Source organism: Haliotis cracherodii, unplaced genomic scaffold (genome assembly GCF_022045235.1).
Source record: "Haliotis cracherodii isolate W230 unplaced genomic scaffold, xgHalCrac1.p SCAF_4, whole genome shotgun sequence".
Classification (NCBI taxonomy): Eukaryota; Metazoa; Mollusca; class Gastropoda; order Lepetellida; family Haliotidae; genus Haliotis; species Haliotis cracherodii.
The window spans coordinates 42,002,540-42,022,732 of NW_027266297.1; the positions used below are offsets into that span (position 1 = coordinate 42,002,540).

Below are 20,193 nucleotides of genomic sequence, written 5' to 3' on the forward strand. Positions count from 1 at the left end.
CATATCAGTTGACACTTTAGTGTTCAGTATGAGAGCAAAGTTTACCTTCTCAGGTAGCTGAGACTCCACCTCCTTCTTCAGCCGTCTCAGTAGGAAGGGTCGAAGCACCTTGTGGAGACGTCGGATGATGAGCAGTGTCTCTTCCTGATTCAACTCAACCTGACGAAACAAAGTCATACATGTGTATAAGGGAAGCATTGTCCAGGCCTTGGGTATAGGGAGTTTTGGGTATTTTCCAATTACGCTCTGAAGTTGCCAACCTTTCCCATCAAAATTAGAAACGACAAGATCATATTGGTGTTGGGGCAGGCAAAGTGTTAGATGCACATCTCATCTTAAACTTCATTTTGAAAGATGCAAGGAAAACAATGGCTAGTGAGATAATGAGTCAGGTTTAAAGCTGCTCTGAAACATATTTCTTTCATATCACAGTTTGTCAGTAAATAGGCGATGAAAGCCCAAAGTGATGTATGGCTCTGATGTTTAGCACTTTGGTGAAACACGTGAACATTAGTATAGTGCTTAAAATCATGGATAATGATCAGAGTGAGCAAGGATTTGAAATCCACATAGGATCCTGACATGACAAAGGGAAGCAAGTCTGCACAGCAATTTCCTCACTGGTTGATGGTTTCCTTGATAGCTTGTGATCTAGGATCCAATACACACCTTCTCTCCTGTCATGGCGAAAGGAGCGTTGAACCACTGCTCAAATGTGGCACAGGATTTGAAGATGGATGGCAAGAGGAAGTTCAGAAGGGCCCACAACTCTGGCAATTTGTTCTGTGGAGACAATAACCAAATACATTTTTCCATGCAAAAACACTAGTGCAACACAATATCAATTGCAATAGTTTATTAGAATGTACTTGTCCCAGTGCTTTCCAGAACGCAATATTCCACTCTAGCAACCAGTCTGGAGCATATTTTCTACCCCATACATTAATACTAAAGTAAACCAATACTGAAACCAAAATTCTTGTGTTGGCTTGTGGACTAAAATGTTTATGAAACATACGCACTAATACTTCAGGGAAGGACAGAATCTACTTTACCAGTTCGTATCTATATGTATTACAGGGAACCATATATTCTTATGATTCAAAAACTAAAATATCATCAAACTTGTACTTTATGCTACTGTTTTTGGTTTTCGAATGACATTTACAGGTATCAAACCTATGTTTGTAACCTATAAACTGAAGACACAGTAAATTATCTCTCAACTGAATGTGAACATACAGTAAACTACAGTTATAACAAACTCAAAGGGACCACTAATTTTAGTTTGTTATATCAGTTTTTGTTATACGCATTTCGACCGTCAGACATCTTTTATCAAGTCATGTGACATCATCTTACTCAATAAATAACAAAAGTGTGCACCGTTCATTTACAGAATATATCCACTTCAATCACTATGTTACTATTGTTAATTGAGGGTGTAACTTGAGGACAAGGTGTCAGTACTTATAAGTAAATCACTTGCCTCCAGTTGTTTATTGATGCTTTGAACAGCCGCGCCTGGCTACACATTTTGTTAGGCGGATTGGTGACACGTAAGGAGCTCAGCCCAGGGATTAACAGTTTGGTATACACTTAAACATTATCGTTGACAGAGTTCACACAGGACCACAAGGTGAGTTCGCTATATCTGTTATTTCATTATGAGCGTGTTCGTTATATCCATCAACTTTATATGATAAAATATATGGCAAATGGCCGGGACCAAAAGAACAGTTTGTTATATCAGTCAGTTTGTTAAAAGTGTGTTCATTATAAACTTAGTTTACTATATTTGATGTTATTAGAAATACGGTGAGTGGGTGAGGCTGACCTGGAGCGGGGTCCCTGTGAGCAGCAGTCTGTGGGGAGCGATGTAGTGGGTGTTCAGGACCTGGGTCAGCTTACAGTGGTGGTTCTTCATACGATGACCTTCATCGATGATCATGTACCTCCAGCGCAACTACAAAGCAAGGAGAGACATCGATGATCATGTACCTCCAGCACAACTACAAAGCAAGGAGAGAGTGAGTGTATGCTCAAGACCTAAATACCTAAAAAAATTGAGGCCTTGGCTTTGCACACTAGAAGTTGATACCATGAGCAGCAATCCATGCTGATGGACCAACATAGGTTTGAATGATTCATGCATTGAGAATAACAGAGAGGCCATAATTGAAAAGCACCTTTTCGTACATAATCATTTTTCTTGAAATCCTGAAAATTTATAAATTAGAGTATTGAGTAAATAATGTATGTTTCATGAAACTGGAACATACCAATTTACCCAAATCACTGCTATATGTATTCCAACACAATACTGTGGTCTTATCTCTGCAGTGAATTGATTATCTCCCTTACCTTGGACAGAATGGCCTTGTCCTTGATGATGTACTCATATGTTGTTAGGAGCACATTAAACTTGCCTCCCTTCAATTGTGGGGCAATGTTTCTCCTGACCAGTGGTGATCCTTTGTATGGGATCTTGATAACAGAGGGGGCCCACTTCTCGAACTCTATGATCCAGTTGGACAAAGTTCTGCAGAAAAAATAATGGGATAAAATTGTAAATACAATCATGCTAACAAATACTGTCAAACATGAACACTCAGGATAATCTTCATACTACTTCTTTGAAACATAATGTCTCCAATTGAATTATTGAATCACTGAAAATACTGTCAAAAAGGCTTCAAGCAGTGGTATTTCTACAACAATGGCACAAAGATCAACCATTCAAGCAATGGCATACTTACGACAATGGTACAATGATGAGGAATGGTCCGTTAACTCTCTTTCTTTCCATGAGGTATGTGATAAGACCAATGGTCTGAATGGTCTTTCCTAGACCCATCTCATCAGCAAGAATACCATTCAGGTGATTGTTGTACAGGGAGACGAGCCATTCTAGACCCTTCACCTGTGAAGTGAGTAGGATAAGCTATATTGCAACATGTCATTAGATGACGCTTGAGCTCAAATTAACATCCTTTTTCAAGGAGAATATTTACAGTGCACTTGAATGCCAAAAATAGATCTATGTAGCACATTTCATCCAATGTCACACAGTCTACATTTGTCAAGGGGCCCATGCCACAAACCAATCTTTGAGTAATGATCATTATATGTTTTTAATAAATCATAAGTGTTAAGGCCAGATGGTATGTTGACATGGCCTTCCATGGAATAAGTTTTTGCTGACATTTCACTACCACATTGGACACTGTCAAGACAAGGTACCAAGAAAGAAATTTACATCTAGTTATCTATGTAGTTTCCATCTTCAAACATTCTTTCAATAATTTAACATAGAAAATCAGGCCAATGCCACCAATCAATAACATGTCAAGATGGTGACAACCTACCTGGTACTCCTTCAGTGTTCCATTGACCAAGATGGACGCTTGTTCGAACACCTTCTCTCTGACGGTGTGAGCAACACCATAGTAGTTTTCAAGATTCTTGTACTCATCATCCTCATCCTTAGTAGATGCTTGTCTGAAAGAACATCAGGTCAATGTAAAAACTATGTGCCTCTTGTATTTGTAACAATTAAAGTTAAATTCACTTCAAAAGCTCAAACTACAAATGTGACATGTTCTGTGGTCAAAGATTGCTTATCAATCGGACAATACTGCTAATATGCAGCATTACGACCCATACAACTCTACACCCTAGACAACAGGAACACAGGGGTAAACCTACTGTATAATCTGGTTGGCAGTCTCCTCATCTAGGTTTTCTGGGCTTGTGGCTATAGTCCCAGGTCTATTCTCAGTCAATATCGAAGGTGGCGGCAGTGGCTCGTCAGCTTCAGACTCCTGAAACATCATAAAAACTTACAATTAACAACAGAAAACACTAAACCCTACTTAGTTATTAATCACTTTGAAATAATAATTGTTAAAAGTAAGTGAGAGAATGTTAGTTTTGTCATAGTCAGTGATATTCTAATACTATGATGGTAGTCTGTACAAAAGAGTCATCAGGAGATGTCATATCCCACAGTCTGGCGCAATTTGGCAGTGGAGTTTGGCTACTCATACCCTACTTTTGGTTTATTGCCATTGGATACCTTCACTTGAGTGAAGAAAAACATAATACTGTTCAGTATTTTTTAACATCCCAAATCATAAAAAGGCACCAGTTCACTACTAGACTGATCTGTGCAGCAAGTTTTGAAAAGAAATATTTAACGGTTATGAGTTATGAAACGAAAAATGGACAGCTGACGGACAGACATGCTGACACTTTTTTCAAACCTGAGGGATAAAAAGCGAGTCTTGGCCAGGCAAACCAGTGTTTGGCAGGTGGACCAATGTTCCACAAATATGGAAATGGCTACACCCAACCAACCAGGTCACGCAGAATAATCAATTGTTCGTTAGTTGAATCTTATGACAAGGGATACGAAGGATCTATTCAACTCCGTGGGAACTGCCTTGGGTACTAGAGAATATTCTGCCCTGAGTCTCCCTTTCTTTTTGACATCTGGGAGATGAGAAGGTGGCATTTAGCAAGCGTTTTACCAGAAGCAAAATATCTTGTCAAGGACGAATATAAATTGAGAATGGATGCAAATGATTTACATGGCAACCACTTGGACATGCAAAGGTTTGAATCATCAAAATTAATCTAAATTGTAGATTGTATATTTCATGTAAACATCATTACTCTTCTTGTAACAGAATACAAGAGTGTCAGTTGTTCATGTTCTTCAATATGACATTGAAATCCCTGGTTTTTTTTCCATAAGGCTTAAGGCTTCTAAGCAGGCGAAGCCAAGTGCAGTGAAGCTTGTCACATGTTGCCATACATGAATCTTGACAGACCCAGTTTATTCCTTGCTCACCTCATCTGACTCTTCTTCATCTGAATTTTCATCATCTTCTCCCCCTTCTGTCGGCACCACCTCATAACTGCAATGGAAGAAATATTTAACAAATTAGTAAAATCTAAATATTTTTTACATTTGTATACTTATCCTGCATTACTCCTTAATGCATTCACTGCTTACTTACGACAACTAGAAGGACAGCCTGCGAAGGTCCTGGGTGAAGAAATAAAGTTGTTGTTCTCAAGTCCCAATAAGTGGCCTTCCGTCGCTGTCCTGTGACCTTGATGACACCTAAGGTAATCTTCACATCACTGCCTGTCGCCCAAGCTCTTAGAAAAACATACTTTTGAGGTTTCTGAAGCCAAAGTGGGGAGGCAAGTCTTACGACGGGTGGGCCTTAAGCGTAGTAATGCAGGATAAGTATACAAATGTAAAAAATATTTAGATTTTACTAAATTTTTTACTTATCCTGCATTACTCCTTAATGCATCTGTATCGGACGGTTTGGAGGTGGGTAAACCTTCAGAATACAGAAACCTCAATAATTCACACCCTACAATACGACACCAGTTGGTCGATAAACCGTGAAGCGGAAAAGTTCAGAAAGGAAACAAAACGCCATTACGGTAGGGTTGTTCAAAAATCAAAAAGATTGAACATAGGAATTAAAGAGAAATTCCCTATATATACACGCATAGTAATAAAGAAAATAATAGCTATTCAGCTAATTCTTTACTTACTACGTCATCGAGCCGTCGCTGACAAACAAGATTGTCTAATATTCTTCCACTGGCGGCGACTGAGTGACTGCACATGGAAGTTGACTGGCTCTGTATAGGGCGAGTTCATTACTTGCGTCAGGGGTTGGCAACCTACAGGATAACAACCAGAGGGCCAAACTTCAAACGTTTTCGACATCCCCGAGAGCCCCAACGCGAAGGTTATGACTAACGAAAATATGTGTCGAATCTCCAGAAATATCCTTCCGTGATTGTTCCAAAACCACAAGTGCCGTGTTGAGTCCTGGTAAGGCTGACACCTTGAGATCTTGAGGGTAATTCGCTCTCGGCGAGTTCCGCTTGGCGATCTCGTATGTCTGAAGGATTACTGCACGTAACCATAGAGATATGGTGTTTGCAATTATGCGACTAACTTCGGTCGTTGACAAAGTAAATACGGGTATCAATGACCGCTTCCTCGAACTCCTCGTCGAACTCCTAGTCTTGGAGCGTCGAATGAAAACTCGAACTGCTCGCACCGAGCCCAGGAGAACTTCACCATGTACGATTCCCACACTAGTCGATATCGGTGGGATGGTGAAGGAACGGTCGGGTTGGCCCGGTAGTAGATTTTAGCAATAAAATCCCAGCATAACCCTAGATGTCCCGTTCCGTGCGTCCCATGCTCAAAACGGATCCGGGTTGAGTCAATCACATGTAGTTCGCTCACCCGTACCGCCATTGCTAATGCCAAGAGAAACCATTGTTTCCTTGGTGATGTCCAAGCTCCTCACAGCGATAGCCCGTTCGCGGAGCTCTCTATACTATACCGAGAGTGTAACGAAGGTGTCACGCGATGGGAAGGAGCTTGAAAATGAGGATGAAATGAGGATGCAATGAGGGGCCCGAAGGGGGCCCTCGCAAACCTCGAAGTACCACGTTCAAGTCCCAATCAGGTGGCTGGAACTTGGCCTTCTGATCCTCAAGCCTGAATGAGCATAATATGGCCTGTAGTTCCGTGACCTTAATCACATTGTGATTTTCCGGAAACGGCCAACACTAAGATAATTGCAGCCAATTACGTAGTAATGGTGCTACCTTCCAAGTGTTTTTGGGTACGCAATGTAGGAGGTATTCCTCTAGGAATTGTGACGCAATCGTAGGGTCTTGATTCTTTCCTTCCCTGTAAAAAGTCTCAAGTGATCCCCACTTGTCATCGTCGTCTCTGGGAGAGTAACGATGAATTAAAGCTATAGCTTTGCTGCCCGTGTCGAAATAACCCTTCGCACTTAAACGCCTTTTAAAGACGAACCATGCTTGCAGACGTTGGGTGAGGCAATTTTCTGTTGAGGGTGGATGAGTAGGTTGGACCACTGTGAGAGGGGTAGTGAATCGTTTTAGATTTTTCCGAGCTTGACGAACTACCCTCTCGCCGGTTACCAGGGTGCGACCAAAGGAGAGATCGAGATACCTTGTCTCCTTGATCCCCTGTATCACCTTGGGAAGTAAAAGTGGTGGCAGAAAAGTGTTAGTTTTTTTTGCCCTTCCCAAGTGATACTGAACTCGTCCACCGCCCAAGTCTGCGGATCCGGCAACGGGGAGATATACGTCATGAGTTGGTGGCCTAGGCAAGTAATAAACAAGACAATGTTTGGTTGCCTGAATTCCTGAAGCAGTAACTGGAATGCTTCTGTGAGAAATTTCCACTCGGTGGGAGCCACCCTGTCTGGACGTGATAAAGTATCGGCCAGTCTGTTTCTACATCCGGGGATGTGCTGAACTATGAACTTTAGTCACAGCCGATCCACTAGATGGAACAAATCTGAATGTCCTTAGAAGTAAAGAGTGGGAGTGTGTTGTTCCCCGATTGCACAGGCACCACACCACAGTGCTGTTGTCTGTGGATATTGCGAGTCGGGCTAACTGTAGTTGATTCTGCCAATGTGATATAGCCAGAATTAAAGCTTCCAACTCCAAGTTGTTTGTGTGCCACTTCCATTGAGCGCCGGGCCATAGCCCTGAGTTTATCTGGTCTTGTAAGTGAAGACCCCACCCCTGAAAGGGGCCGTCCACAAACAGGTGAGTATTCGGGGAAAACCCGAATAAAGAGACTCCGCAGACATTCAACGCCACAAATTGAGGCAAGGCTCTAGATTAGTCGGTAGAGTGATGGCCTTGAGTGGATCCTGACTCCTGATGTAAGGGTTCAGGAAAAAATTGAATTGGTCGCAGTTGTAAGCGGCCCATGCTAGTTAACTCCTGTGCCGAGGTGATTAACCCTAGCAACACTTGCCACTGGCGAAGTGTGTGTGGTTGGTGTAGAGTAGATGACAAAAGAAGTAGAAACTTGTGCCATCTGTCCCTCGGTACAGATAGGATATCCTGGTCTGTCTTGAACAGGTCTCCTATGAACTGAAGTCAATAGGAAGGAGAATACTCCCGACTTCGTCTCGTTGATTGTCTATCCCAGTTATTGACATGTGTTGATGATACAGTAGATCGCCCTCCATCTACGACTCGAACCAAGTGTTCATCACGTGTAGATAGTTATTGGCTTCATTACTCCTGTAAATAGCCATAAGTGTCACTGACATGTCAAATGGGAAATACTACCATTGGTAGTGAACCTCAATGAACTGGACCTGAAAAGTCTACGGTTGGGATGGATAGTCGAGACTGATCAAGAGTCAAACGTTCGTTGAACACAGAGATTGTGGATCATTCTCATCTTGTCTGGGTCCTTCATGAGTACCAGGTAGGTGTGAGGATAAAACCCCGGTGTAAAAACTGGGTTGTGAACCCACTCTACAGCTCTTCTTACCAACAGTATATCAATGTTGGATTTTCCCAATCAAACTGTGGTCAACGGTGGGGTTATCTCTACCCGTATACGGACACCATGATATAGTGCGATAAGTACGAAATCGTCCTTGAGACTTGTCTCTGCCACTCCCTTCTCAGTAAGGGAATGCTGGTCTTCCCTGAGAAACGCGCGTCAAGGCTTATAATTCCCTGACTTGCCAGCCCGCTTGGACTTTCCAAGCTTTTTGGGAACTTGACGTGCGTGTCTGCGATCTGTTCGTTGAACAGGGGAGTAGATGACCAAGGTTGACGTAATAGACTGCCCTTGAAACCAGCATCTCAGTTGGAAACGCTGTAAAGTCTTGGGTGTGACGGTAATCTCCGTCAGAACGGTCTCAAGATGAATTTTCCTGTGGTCAAACTGACGCTGTAGGAAAAACACGATAGTTTGAAAGTGATCTATTCAGATAGGGTTATCCTCTAATAGATTCTGATCCACTGCAAACATTGACGATATTGGTCGCTTAAATGACGGAGCAAAAGTGAGTTTTGGAGAAGTCTTCCTCCAATGACCTCGTGGTGTCCCTCTTATTTACCCTGTTATCAGGGGAGGGCGTTACTGACACGAGATGGTTTGCTTCCCAATCGGGTACATGTGCTAAGCTGATCATGTGCCGGTTACGTAACCGAGTACACTGTAAGCCTTGGGCTAACGTCATTGTAGAGACCTTGATTGGTACGCAGACGCTGCGCTCAGCGCAGGTCTGGAATGTTGGAACAGCGCTAAGCTGATCGTGCGACGTTTGCGTAATAGGAGCGCATTGGGTAGCAGTCAGACGCTGCGCTCGGCGCAGGTCTATGCTGGATATGTTGGAACAGTGCTAAGCTGATCGTGCGTCGCTTGCGTGATAGGAGCGCTTGGGTAGCAGTCAGACGCTGCGCTCGGCGCATGTCTATGCTGGATATGTTGGAACAGCGCTAAGCTGATCGTGCGTCGCTTGCGTAATAGAAGTGCTTGGGTTGTAGTCAAGTGCTGCGCTCGGCGCAGATAAATCAGACACAAAGCTCAAAAGTATTGACTGGATCAAGGCTTGCGTCTAATCTACCCCCATCATAGCATCTTGATACGCTGGTGCTGTCGCCGACCTCACAGATTAACATACATGTATCTGGAAGTGTCCGGCGGCTGAAAAAATAAGAGCAGTTACGATACTCACAAAATCCTCCGGTATTGTTGATTTCGGTGGATGGTGTACTTCTGCAGTCACAGGCGTCATAATACCTGCTGATAATAACGGTTGGGTGGTAATGACCGAACCATGTCATTCGCTATTCTGCGATAGTGACATTCCTCTCGTCTCACGACGGAATAACTGCAAAATATGATTGTGAGTAATCTGCTTTTATATAGTAAACTCGTTGGATTAGAGATTTACACAAAAATTACATTTTGAATTTGGGCGAGCACATCTACATGCATGCCTAGGACCGTGGATAAAGAGCTTTGGGCGAATATTCCACGACAATATGTACACCACGCAAACATAAGTTACGCAATTAAACCATTGAAGAAATGGTACTGGAAGAATGCCGTAGAATTGAACAGTAATCTATCGGCAAAAATACGAATTCCAAGGGTATATAATATTTTTATATACGCAATTCAATGTAAACCAAGGCTATTTACATTTAGAGATTGGAGAGCACATCTGCTCGCAAACCAACCAACGTGGATGATAATCTTTGTAAGGTTTTTTCCACGACAATTAGTACAATGCTCAAAGGTATGTTACACAATTAAACCCTTGTTGATGAGACAATACTGGAAGAGTGCCGAAGAATTTGAACTCTAATCTATCGGCAAAATTATGAGTTGCAAAGGTATACAATCTTTTTGTATGCGCAACTAAATGTAAACCAAGGGTATTTATATTTTCATTTAGGGTTTGGAGAGCACATCTGCGTACAGACCAAACAACGTGGATGATAATCTTGTAAGATTTTTCCCACGACAATTAGTACCACGCTCAATCATAAGTTACACAATTACGCCATTGTTGATGAAGCGGTACTGGAATAATGCCATAGAATTGAACAATAATCTATCGGCAAAACTACAAGTTGCAAGAGTATACAATAGTTCATATACGCAACTCAATGTAAACCAAAAAGACCAACAAAAACCTATTTAATTGCATAAACATAGGTACGCAATAAAAGAATTGTTGATAAAGCGGGACTGGAAGAATGCCGTAGATTCGGCAACCATATTTTTAACGAGTTGAAAAAGTATACAATAATTTGAGTATACGCAACTCACTGTTACGCCAAAGCTAGTAGTATTTAAGAACATAAGAATATGTTATACATACGTAGCTGAGAATTGTAAACAATATGACTACCTTGGCAGGCAAACGATTGTAACACAATTCAAAATGGCGGCGAACAACAATATTTTGGCGGGAAAAAAGACAAGAGTCTTTACACGCCTAATTAATTCACATAAAACTACACAACATGGTGAAAGTAATATGAAAAGAATACATCACCCATCGCAGATCAATTTTTAAGATTGTAGACAAACTGAAGGTCTATAATTAATCCAAAAGGAGAGCTCCGCTGGGACACGTCCTAGCTGTGCTGCGACAAGCAGTGATGTGAAGATTACCTTAGGTGTCATCAAGGTCACAGGACAGCGACGGAAGGCCACTTATTGGGACTTGAGAACAACAACTTTATTTCTTCACCCAGGACCTTCGCAGGCTGTCCTTCTAGTTGTCGTAAGTAAGCAGTGAATGCATTAAGGAGTAATGCAGGATAAGTAAAAAAATTAACCCTCTTCCTCTACCAAAAAAAAGTCAATGAAAATTGATATACAGTGAAAGTGAAGCATGAATGAAGAAAATAAACTAGATTCCTTTGAAAATATATATATTTACCCTGCGAAAGTATGAACACTATTTTATTAAGGTCATGTCATGGTGAAACAGAGGTTGTAGACACATAACACATAACATAGAATCCACAAGCATGGTTTTGTGCTGATGCACCAAAGATTGACTATTCAAGTTGCTGTTACAAATGAAGCTCTTGCAGTGGCCAAATATCTATATGGTGGTAAACAGGTGAGGAAAATGCAACTTATTCATTGACTATCAGTTTAGAACAAACAGAGAGTAGTTGAATGGTGATAATTGTTGTAGTCACCAGCCTGTAAATCTGGGTCACACAAACCAATAACTGATATTATGAGCAACATTCCATGCCATCAGGTTACAATGACAGGCAATTAACCAAGTTACCAAGAGATATAACCCACTTAGTCTCTTTTCCAAGTTCTGAGCCTCACAAAAAAGGAAATCTTTTGTTGTGGACGTCACTCGATGTCATTGAGGCATATCCACAAAAAACTTCTCAACGGAGCAAAGTCAGTAAAGTAAGAAGGGGGTCTGTGACCTTAGAAACTAGACAAACTTGAGGAAAGTTCAGTGATAGAATTTACCAGAACATTTGTAGATTAGTCTGGACACAGTCCATCCCGAATACCCAGCTGAAGCCTAAAAAGGTCCACTTACCCAGGGTGCAGTTCTAGCCAAGCGTCAAGTTGACCAGCAGTGGGAGCATCCTCCCCGGTCAACAGTTTCCCAGTAGCCGTCTCCTTGACGGTTGCGTGTATTTCACTCATGTTGGAGCTCTCGTCCAGGCCCTGCAACAGGGGGCACCATTACATGCTGCACTTCAAACATGCTCATCACTAGGTTAATCTTCATCTTACAACCATTAGCTTTCCATATTAGATTGCAAAATATGAAACATAAATTTTCAGGAATCACTTCCGGAGCATATGCTATCAAAATTCACACAAAAGAGATGACTTAATGGGATATTTAAGAATCTGGTACTAATTTGGTAACTGGTAACTCAAAATGTTGTAATTATTTAACAACACACGAAGTAACTTCATGCATCACACGTTGCATATAACTATATCTAAGAAAGTCACATCTCAAAAAGTCAAATTATCTATATGATAAAATGCAGTAGATTCAAGCATAACAGCTTTGATGTGATTTGCAGCTGCACCGAGGCAAGGATATCAAACAAGCTATATGGCTTTCATATCCTCTACCTGTGATGATTTCACTTCTACATCTAATTCTAATTTAATGTAAATCTTAGTTTATTTATAACTACCATAGCAAATAAAAACTGAAGCAAATAAAAGTAGTAAATATAATTGTTCAGTAGTAAGAGGCTATAATAAAAAGCATCAACTTTAGGCTGTAGTGAAACCTTGTATGCCTTAAGTCATTGTAGTGTTAGATTTCAGCAATAGAAATATTAGATTAACAACTTGGAAATAGTTCTTTACAGGCTAGGCCGCTCCCATCTCTGATTCTAATGTTGTTTCTTAAAATAAATTCCTAGAAAACTTATCCTCTTTCATGAAGCCAGTCAATATCAACAAAAACATGATTAAGTAGAAAAACTTGTTCAGAAAATACCCCCAACCTATAAACAAAGTATCACCTATTTTAAAATGAAGATTTCAAAGAAAAACAAAAAATGCTAAAAATATGAAAAATGATATGAAGAAGATTAACAATTGGATTGTTTTTCTAGGTTCAGCCAAAGTCAGGAGATCAGATGTGAGTAAACAAAGGATAACTTAGTTGCATTATCCACACCAATTTTGACTTGAAACAGAGTGAATAGCTGGTAAGGTGAACTAGATGAGGTGTGTTAAGTTTTAGAGGAAGCAGAGTGAGCGAATCAGATTCTCCTCTGCATCAGCAGCCACAGTGACATAGAAAGAACTATTTGTTGCATTTCCTGCGAAAGACAGGCTTTCCTTCACAACTATAAGATATGTTGGCAGTGAAGAGGAAATCTGTTGAAAATTAAAAACATTTTATAGTCTGATTCTCAGCCTATACAGGAATTTAAGGCGATGATGTAAGAGAGGTAGGGTATTTAAAGCAATTATTACTATTTGTGTAAAGGTGCCACAGGGCACATTACTTCATCAGAATATCCAGGTTACTTGTGAGAAACTATAGTTATCAGTGGCTCCATACAAAAAAACATAACTCAAAGCTAGAAAATATTTATGATTTTCATGTATGCCCTGTGGGCAACGTGACCTGACCATGCCATTGGCATTCTAACAAGGAATTTCAAAACATGCCAATCTACATCCATGTGAACCGACTGCTGTGACAATATTGTTACATCCCAGCTGGCAAAGCTTGACATGCCATTCCGCTGTTTCTCACAGGTTCTTTCCAGCTAAGCATTTTCAATATACACATTACATCCGCCATTTCCAAATTCTTCAATCTCCACAAGGTAAGGATCTTGAGAATGTATGAACATCTGAACACAGGGGTAGACAACTACTGGCCATATCTAACTCATCCCAAGCTTATTTTAGACTCATGTTTATGCAAAATAACTTTTGGAAGAAATCCGTTTGTCCCTCTTGATTTTAATTTGTCTTGGGACTTCCTGGCTTAGGCCATGTCTAACACTGTAGTGGATTTTAAATTATCATTTTCTGGTGTCTTCGTAAAGTGAAGTATTCCTGGATATTATAGTAAATGAATTGGGTTTAACGCTGCTTTTAACAGTATTCCAGTTATATCACGGCATGTCAGCTTAATGTGGGAGGAAAGCCCGAAGTGATGTAGGTCTCAGACGTTAACCACTTCGGTGAAACCCACGAGCACGGGTATGGTGCTGACAAACCTAGAAACATAATCGGGGCGAACCGGGATTTGAACCCACAATCATAGGTTTCTGGCATGTCCAAGGGACGCAACTCTGCACAGCGAATCGCGGCGCCTCAGACGACTGGGCACCCGTGCCCCCCCTGGATATTATAAACTTCTTAACATTGTTTCAAGACAGCTGATAACTATGGCTTCTTTGGGGCTTATACCTCATTTGAGTTCATTTTGAAAATTATTCTTGCAAAATGAAAACTTATGCTGAACTGGATTCTCATATGGGTATCATATTTGACTTAACAGGAAGTTTGAGAAACACCCATCTAGAGAAACCACAAACACCAAAGTGAGGTATAAAATGAAATAATATGTTATAAGTGATATCACTTGCTTGATAAAGGTGTTAGGATCTACACCGAAACGTCGCACTAATTGTAATAAAGAAGTTGTTCATCCATAGAACTCGTCTTACTTTATTTAATATCTGCACAATACAACTTTAAATGATACTTAAATAATATATAATATTAATAAACAGCATCATTGCTATTTCTACTGAATTCTAGGCAGCCTTTTATCACGAAACATGTCTCATTCATAAGAGTTACATAATTGCAAATACACCAATTAAGTTTTTCATTCATTAAAATCTTGTTCATATTACAGTAAACTGCGTTTATAACGAACACGCTTATATACGATATAACAAAATTATTTTTTAGTCCATACCATTTGTTGTATAAATTCTGTATATATGCTTATAACGAACTACGGTTAATACGAACTAAAATTAGTGGTCCCTTCAAGTTCGTTATAACCGTAGTTTACTGTATATTGTCACCAGACTATGATATGAACGTAGCCATTTGGCAATGACTAGCAGTAACTATTTGAATAAATGGTCACTGGTCACCTTGCTGACAGCATAACAATATAGAGCGGAGGATTTCAAGATGGACAACAACTGATTGATGATCATATGAACACCAAAGATAACAAGATTTCTGGAGTCACAACCATGCCAGATAAAACATAATATTCATCCACAAATTCCTAGCATTCAAAGACATTTCCCAACAATGCTGCATAAAGACAATGAACGATAAATCTGTCCTTTCAAATGCACAACAGTTGCAGTGAAGCATACCACAACTGGATCACAGAAAGTACACACACAAAATGGACTCGATACACAAAATGACACTGCCATACTGCCACAAACATCTCAGCAGAAAAGTCAAATCTATCACTTCCTACACCAGAATAAAGATGGCAATTCAAATTATTTTCTGTAATAAGCAACAGAAAAGGGTTGAGCATAATACTGGTACAATATACACAATTCTGGATTAATGAATAAACTGAGCATGACATAGGTGGAATTAACATAGCAGCTGCTATTCTGGAGCTACGGATTAGTAAAGCATGTAGATACACATCCTCGAATCCTTATGGCGTTTCATCTCCTTCAGTTTCTGATTTCTACTGTATTTCCACTCTACACAATCCATTGATGATTGGGATAAAATACTTTTCAAAAACCGAGTTACAAATAAGCCAGAAAATCTTCACTAACTTCATTTAACATTAGTTTTGAAAAACTCCATCATAACATTGGCTGATAAATGGTTCATGGCATGTACAATTTGGAAGTCTGACAAATATATTTTCATTGAGTACTTGTCCAGTGGAAAGTGGGTTTACTGGGCCCAAATCATGTTTTTCTTCAATAAGAATTTCACAACCATTACAACTTCAGGAGAAGTGAATTTTTTCAATGTCATATATTTTGATTTGTTGTGCCATATAATTTGGTCCTTTCAACCCCCGTAGACTTAATTTAAAAACAGTAATGCATATATGGTCTGTTTTCTGGAGGGAAATAAAGAAGAGACAATACCAAGGTGCCCAGAATTGTAAATACCTTAAAATAGAAAGACTGATCCAAGCAATTTTGACCTCACTGGTTTGGCCACCAATGAGAAAATTCATCAACCTCTAAATTTTCAAAATGGTCTGTTTCATAATGACATATATTTTGATTTGTCAGAGAGGTAAAAGTTTGAATAAGAATAGCTTGGGCCAAACTATAAGTTAAAACTGATAACCTTTCCCCAGTGGAAACAGTTATACATCAGAGTATGGATATAAAAGAGCCGTGGTAGTTCGAGGATGCTCGATACAATGCTACACTTACCCCTTCCTTAAGGGCATCGCCACTCTGCCCTTCCTGGAAAGTTTTAACCACAAGTCAATAATCAACCAAGGTGCTTCAATGGCACTTACTTTATCTTAGTTTGTAACATGCATCATGTGCTTCTAAGTATACTGAACTCATACTTTTGCTTGTCTATGAGTATTTTCTTTGCAAAGAAACATGGTACTGTCGGTGATGATGAAAACACCATATACCATTAATAATTGTGTAAATTTGGTGTTTCATCAGAATTCATCTCAGATCTGGTTATCAATTCCAGCATAAAATACTTGAGAAACACATACATGTTTCCTAAACCTTGCTTTGCCGGAATTTCTTATTTCAACATCTCTCATCTTACTCTCTGCAAAATCCATATAAACATCAGTAATATTTCTATGAAACTGAATTCAAATTTAGATTTATTATCAGATTATGGAGGAGAAATGTTGAACACCACTTGTGTTTTGTCCTTGCTGACATCTTTACCTTGGGTGTCTTGGGCCTCTTCTTCTTCTTAATCCTGTGCCTCTTCTTCTTGCGGATATCTTCCTTGTGTTCGTGGACCAACTTCATTAGATTGTCGATGTACTCGTCAGTCTGGTGGAGAAGGTAGGCCAAGCGCTTGTCTTTCTTCTGATCAATCAGCTTACGGTAACCTTCTTCATCTTCCGCCTAGGAGAAAGACAGGAAAATTGAAACAAAGTTTACTGTCACACAGTCTGCAATCAATGACAAACCAAACCAGTGGTCAATAGTATGAACAAGTATTGGGCAGTGAGTATGGTTTGACACCACTGTTTGTGTTCAAGTAGTTACACAACAAATGAAGAAGGGGCAAAAACACTTTGTACCAGTGTTGGGAAGCAAACCCAGGTTATAGCCATGATGAGCAAATCAGAGCTCAAATGTAAAGACCTTGATTTAACTTGCTCCAGGTGCATGTGGACATGAAAAGCTAGTTGCACCAGACAAAACCAGGTTGCACTCTGGTCCCATAAATGTATCATAGTTGAATCAAAGATGCACAAACTAGTCTAAATAAGTACAATCTCTGATCTCCGATGACTGTCATGTTTCATGAATTCCAGATAACACAGCAATTAGTGATGTGGTGTGGTATAAATAAAGCATAGAGGTATTGAGGGTGCTCAAGGATAATTGCTATGTGGACAAGTAAAGGTTAGTCAGACACAAATTTAAAAAGAAAATTTACATGCACCAAAAATACTTTGTTTTACATAGCTAAATCAAGCCCTGTAAACCCATTATCCATGTTTAGCCTTTCATGGGGTATACCATACTCCTCAGCCTTTGAGATTTATTCATAGACTAATGAAAGGCATCAGGATTTATACACTTTCTCAAGTAAAGTTTTGGATATGTAATTATAGCAATTCTCATCATCAACTGACCATGAGACGTCTCATACGCTCTTTCTCTATTCTCTCCTGCTCCTTCTTCTGCTCCCGCTCGGTGTTTGCATGGTACGTCATCACAGCCTTGTTCAACTTGCTGATCTTGGCCGTCACATTCCTGTGGAACTCCTTGAAGTCCTTGGCATGTTGTAGCACAGCATTCAGATATTCCTGAAAACAATATAGATGCATCATCAGTATCAACCCAGGGAGAAGGACACACACCTCCATTAACCTGCTGGTTTATCTACCTTAACACCAACACATACCAATTTAGAAAACCTTTACTCAAAACCAGTTTAAGAAAACTACTCCACCCTAATGAAGTAGTCATTAAAGGTTTCACACTGTCAGCACTTGAAACACAAACATTTCTTTATCAAGCGAGTACAACAGATTTCATTGTGGTACGTCGCCTGGAAAAAGGTAAGAAACTTCTAAGACTTTTGTCTTAAAATCAGTCCGAAGAAAAATGGCAATTCAGGATTGTTGCTTTTCACATCTGAAACACTCAGGTCAAATTATATGATCTACATAGTTGAATTATCAAGTCATCTGGACTTGTTCTTCTCCTACCTGATGTTTCTGCCTCTTCTTCCTCTCCTGTTCCACCTTCTGTTGTTTCTCAAGCTTCTCAGTGATACGGGCTTCTCTCAGTGACTGTCGCTTGCTGCGCTTGTACGCCTTGGTGTTGAGAGCCGTCTCTAGAGTGGTGTCACGTCTCATGCATGACACAACATCAGTTCTCAGCTGTGAGGCATTCAAACACATATGTAGTGATTGCAACAAACAACTGACAGCAAATGACAGTACAATCAAGTCCCATAAATCTCACATGTTAAAACAATAAAAATGTTCAAAAAATAAACAAATCTCACATGCTTAGTTGTATATGATTAAGTCGGATTAACGAGTATGTCAGATAAACAAAATTAAGTAGTATCAACATTTGTGATTGAAAATCGGAAAACTACACAATAGATAACGATGCAAACAGTAACAAAGAACTACTGTTACTGGCTGTATAACTGATTCAAATTCTTTTGAAAGCATAGTCTGGAATGGGTTGCCAGTTTGAAACTCGTACTGCAAAGCTCAAGAAAGCAGCTTTTTCAGTGGTCAATGTCCACTTCCCGTTAAGTCATTTAATTGGTCTGTCAAAGTTCGCAAAAGGTCGTTCTGACATGACCTGAAATGGGATGTCGTCAGCTGTAGCGAGAACTTGTATCTGAACTTAATGAGATTGAGGTAATCCAAGCACGTGATTAATCCTGTTTCGTTTAGTTAAAGCATTAAATGTTTATTGAGCAAGTCTATCTCTGCAGCCGTTGTAATATGCAGCCAATAGCTGACTTGTCTGGATGTAAAACAATGCCTAGCAGAACAAAAAATACCATTTAAACGGTATATCAAGTCTGGTGATTTTTTATCTCAAATTTCAAATTTGTACTAACCAAGTTTCCTATCACCTGTTTGTTTACCGGAATTTGCTGAAGGGGTACTGAATCCGCAAGAGGGGGGTGCGCACTTATACTTGGGGTGCATTGTACTTCAGTGCGCACTATACTCAAGAAAATACAGTAGCTGATCTTACAAGAATGAACAGAATTTGACTTTGGCTTTGGACAAGTGGTTAAATGTCAGACTAAAGTAAGATGGACTTACGTCGTAGGGAACACTATATCAGTAATGTCAATACATGGCTAAATTGGGAAGTGACGCAGGTGATAGATGTTTACCACTTTGCAGAAAACATTACGGGCATGGAACTGACTGATCACGGAGCATATCTGAACCCAACACCTGCAGATTGCAGCAGCTAAGGGACAGCAATGAGATCTCAGACCACTGGGCTGTCAATAGCTCTCATGCAACAAAGGGCACTGACTTATCTTGACAAGTTTCTTCAGACAATCAATCCCTTGTTCTGGGAGAGCATAACAAATCATGTCAGTATTTGCTACCATTAGCTGCCACAAATTTAATCACTTAATAGTTTTAAACAATACAAAAAGCATGTGCTGAAAATAACACCAGGTTCCCAGACAAAATATTTTTTCTCTTTTCACATAAAATCCCCAAATACACAAGTACCTGTCTTTGGAAGTTGAGCAGTCTGAGAGCCCGGAGCTCTATCATGGCCTTGCATCTCATGTCTTCAGGCATGGTGGCAGGCATCTTGCTGAGTTCCTGGATCCGAGACCCGATACGAGCAGCAAGTCTAGAGCACAATGAACACATCACTTTAACACATTCCCTGATACTGAACAAGGCATGAAACGATTAAGTGTTCTTTCTATAGCAATGCACCCTACATTGTAATTTCTAGAATAATAACCTGCAGCAGTTGGACGAAATGTTTCCAAACAAATTAATTTAATATTGTAACATTATACAACCTTAGGATAAATATGTAACATGCTAAAATGCTGGTATGTTTACAATGTCTATAACATCAGTGTTCGAAATAAAGTGGGGCCGTGAAGTC

General features: G+C 40.0%; 1 protein-coding gene across 8 annotated transcripts in view; it reads right to left on the reverse strand.

Moving 5' to 3' along the window:
- Positions 1-20,193, reverse strand: part of LOC139479875 (probable global transcription activator SNF2L2) — a 38,110-nt gene that overhangs the window by 11,753 nt on the left and 6,164 nt on the right. For 6 of the 8 annotated variants that reach the window (XM_071262779.1, XM_071262780.1, XM_071262783.1 and 3 more), the window contains exons 6-19: positions 19,800-19,926; positions 18,282-18,455; positions 17,703-17,876; positions 16,777-16,962; positions 16,288-16,320; positions 11,937-12,067; positions 4,856-4,922; positions 3,709-3,824; positions 3,369-3,501; positions 2,760-2,923; positions 2,365-2,542; positions 1,838-1,966; positions 670-783; positions 46-159 (exon numbers count right to left, since the gene is read on the reverse strand). In XM_071262779.1, the coding sequence (XP_071118880.1) occupies positions 46-159; positions 670-783; positions 1,838-1,966; positions 2,365-2,542; positions 2,760-2,923; positions 3,369-3,501; positions 3,709-3,824; positions 4,856-4,922; positions 11,937-12,067; positions 16,288-16,320; positions 16,777-16,962; positions 17,703-17,876; positions 18,282-18,455; positions 19,800-19,926 (1,840 nt within the window). The remainder of the gene's footprint in view (positions 1-45; positions 160-669; positions 784-1,837; positions 1,967-2,364; positions 2,543-2,759; positions 2,924-3,368; positions 3,502-3,708; positions 3,825-4,855; positions 4,923-11,936; positions 12,068-16,287; positions 16,321-16,776; positions 16,963-17,702; positions 17,877-18,281; positions 18,456-19,799; positions 19,927-20,193) is intronic. The other 2 variants (XM_071262784.1, XM_071262782.1) reach the window with 1 other exon arrangement.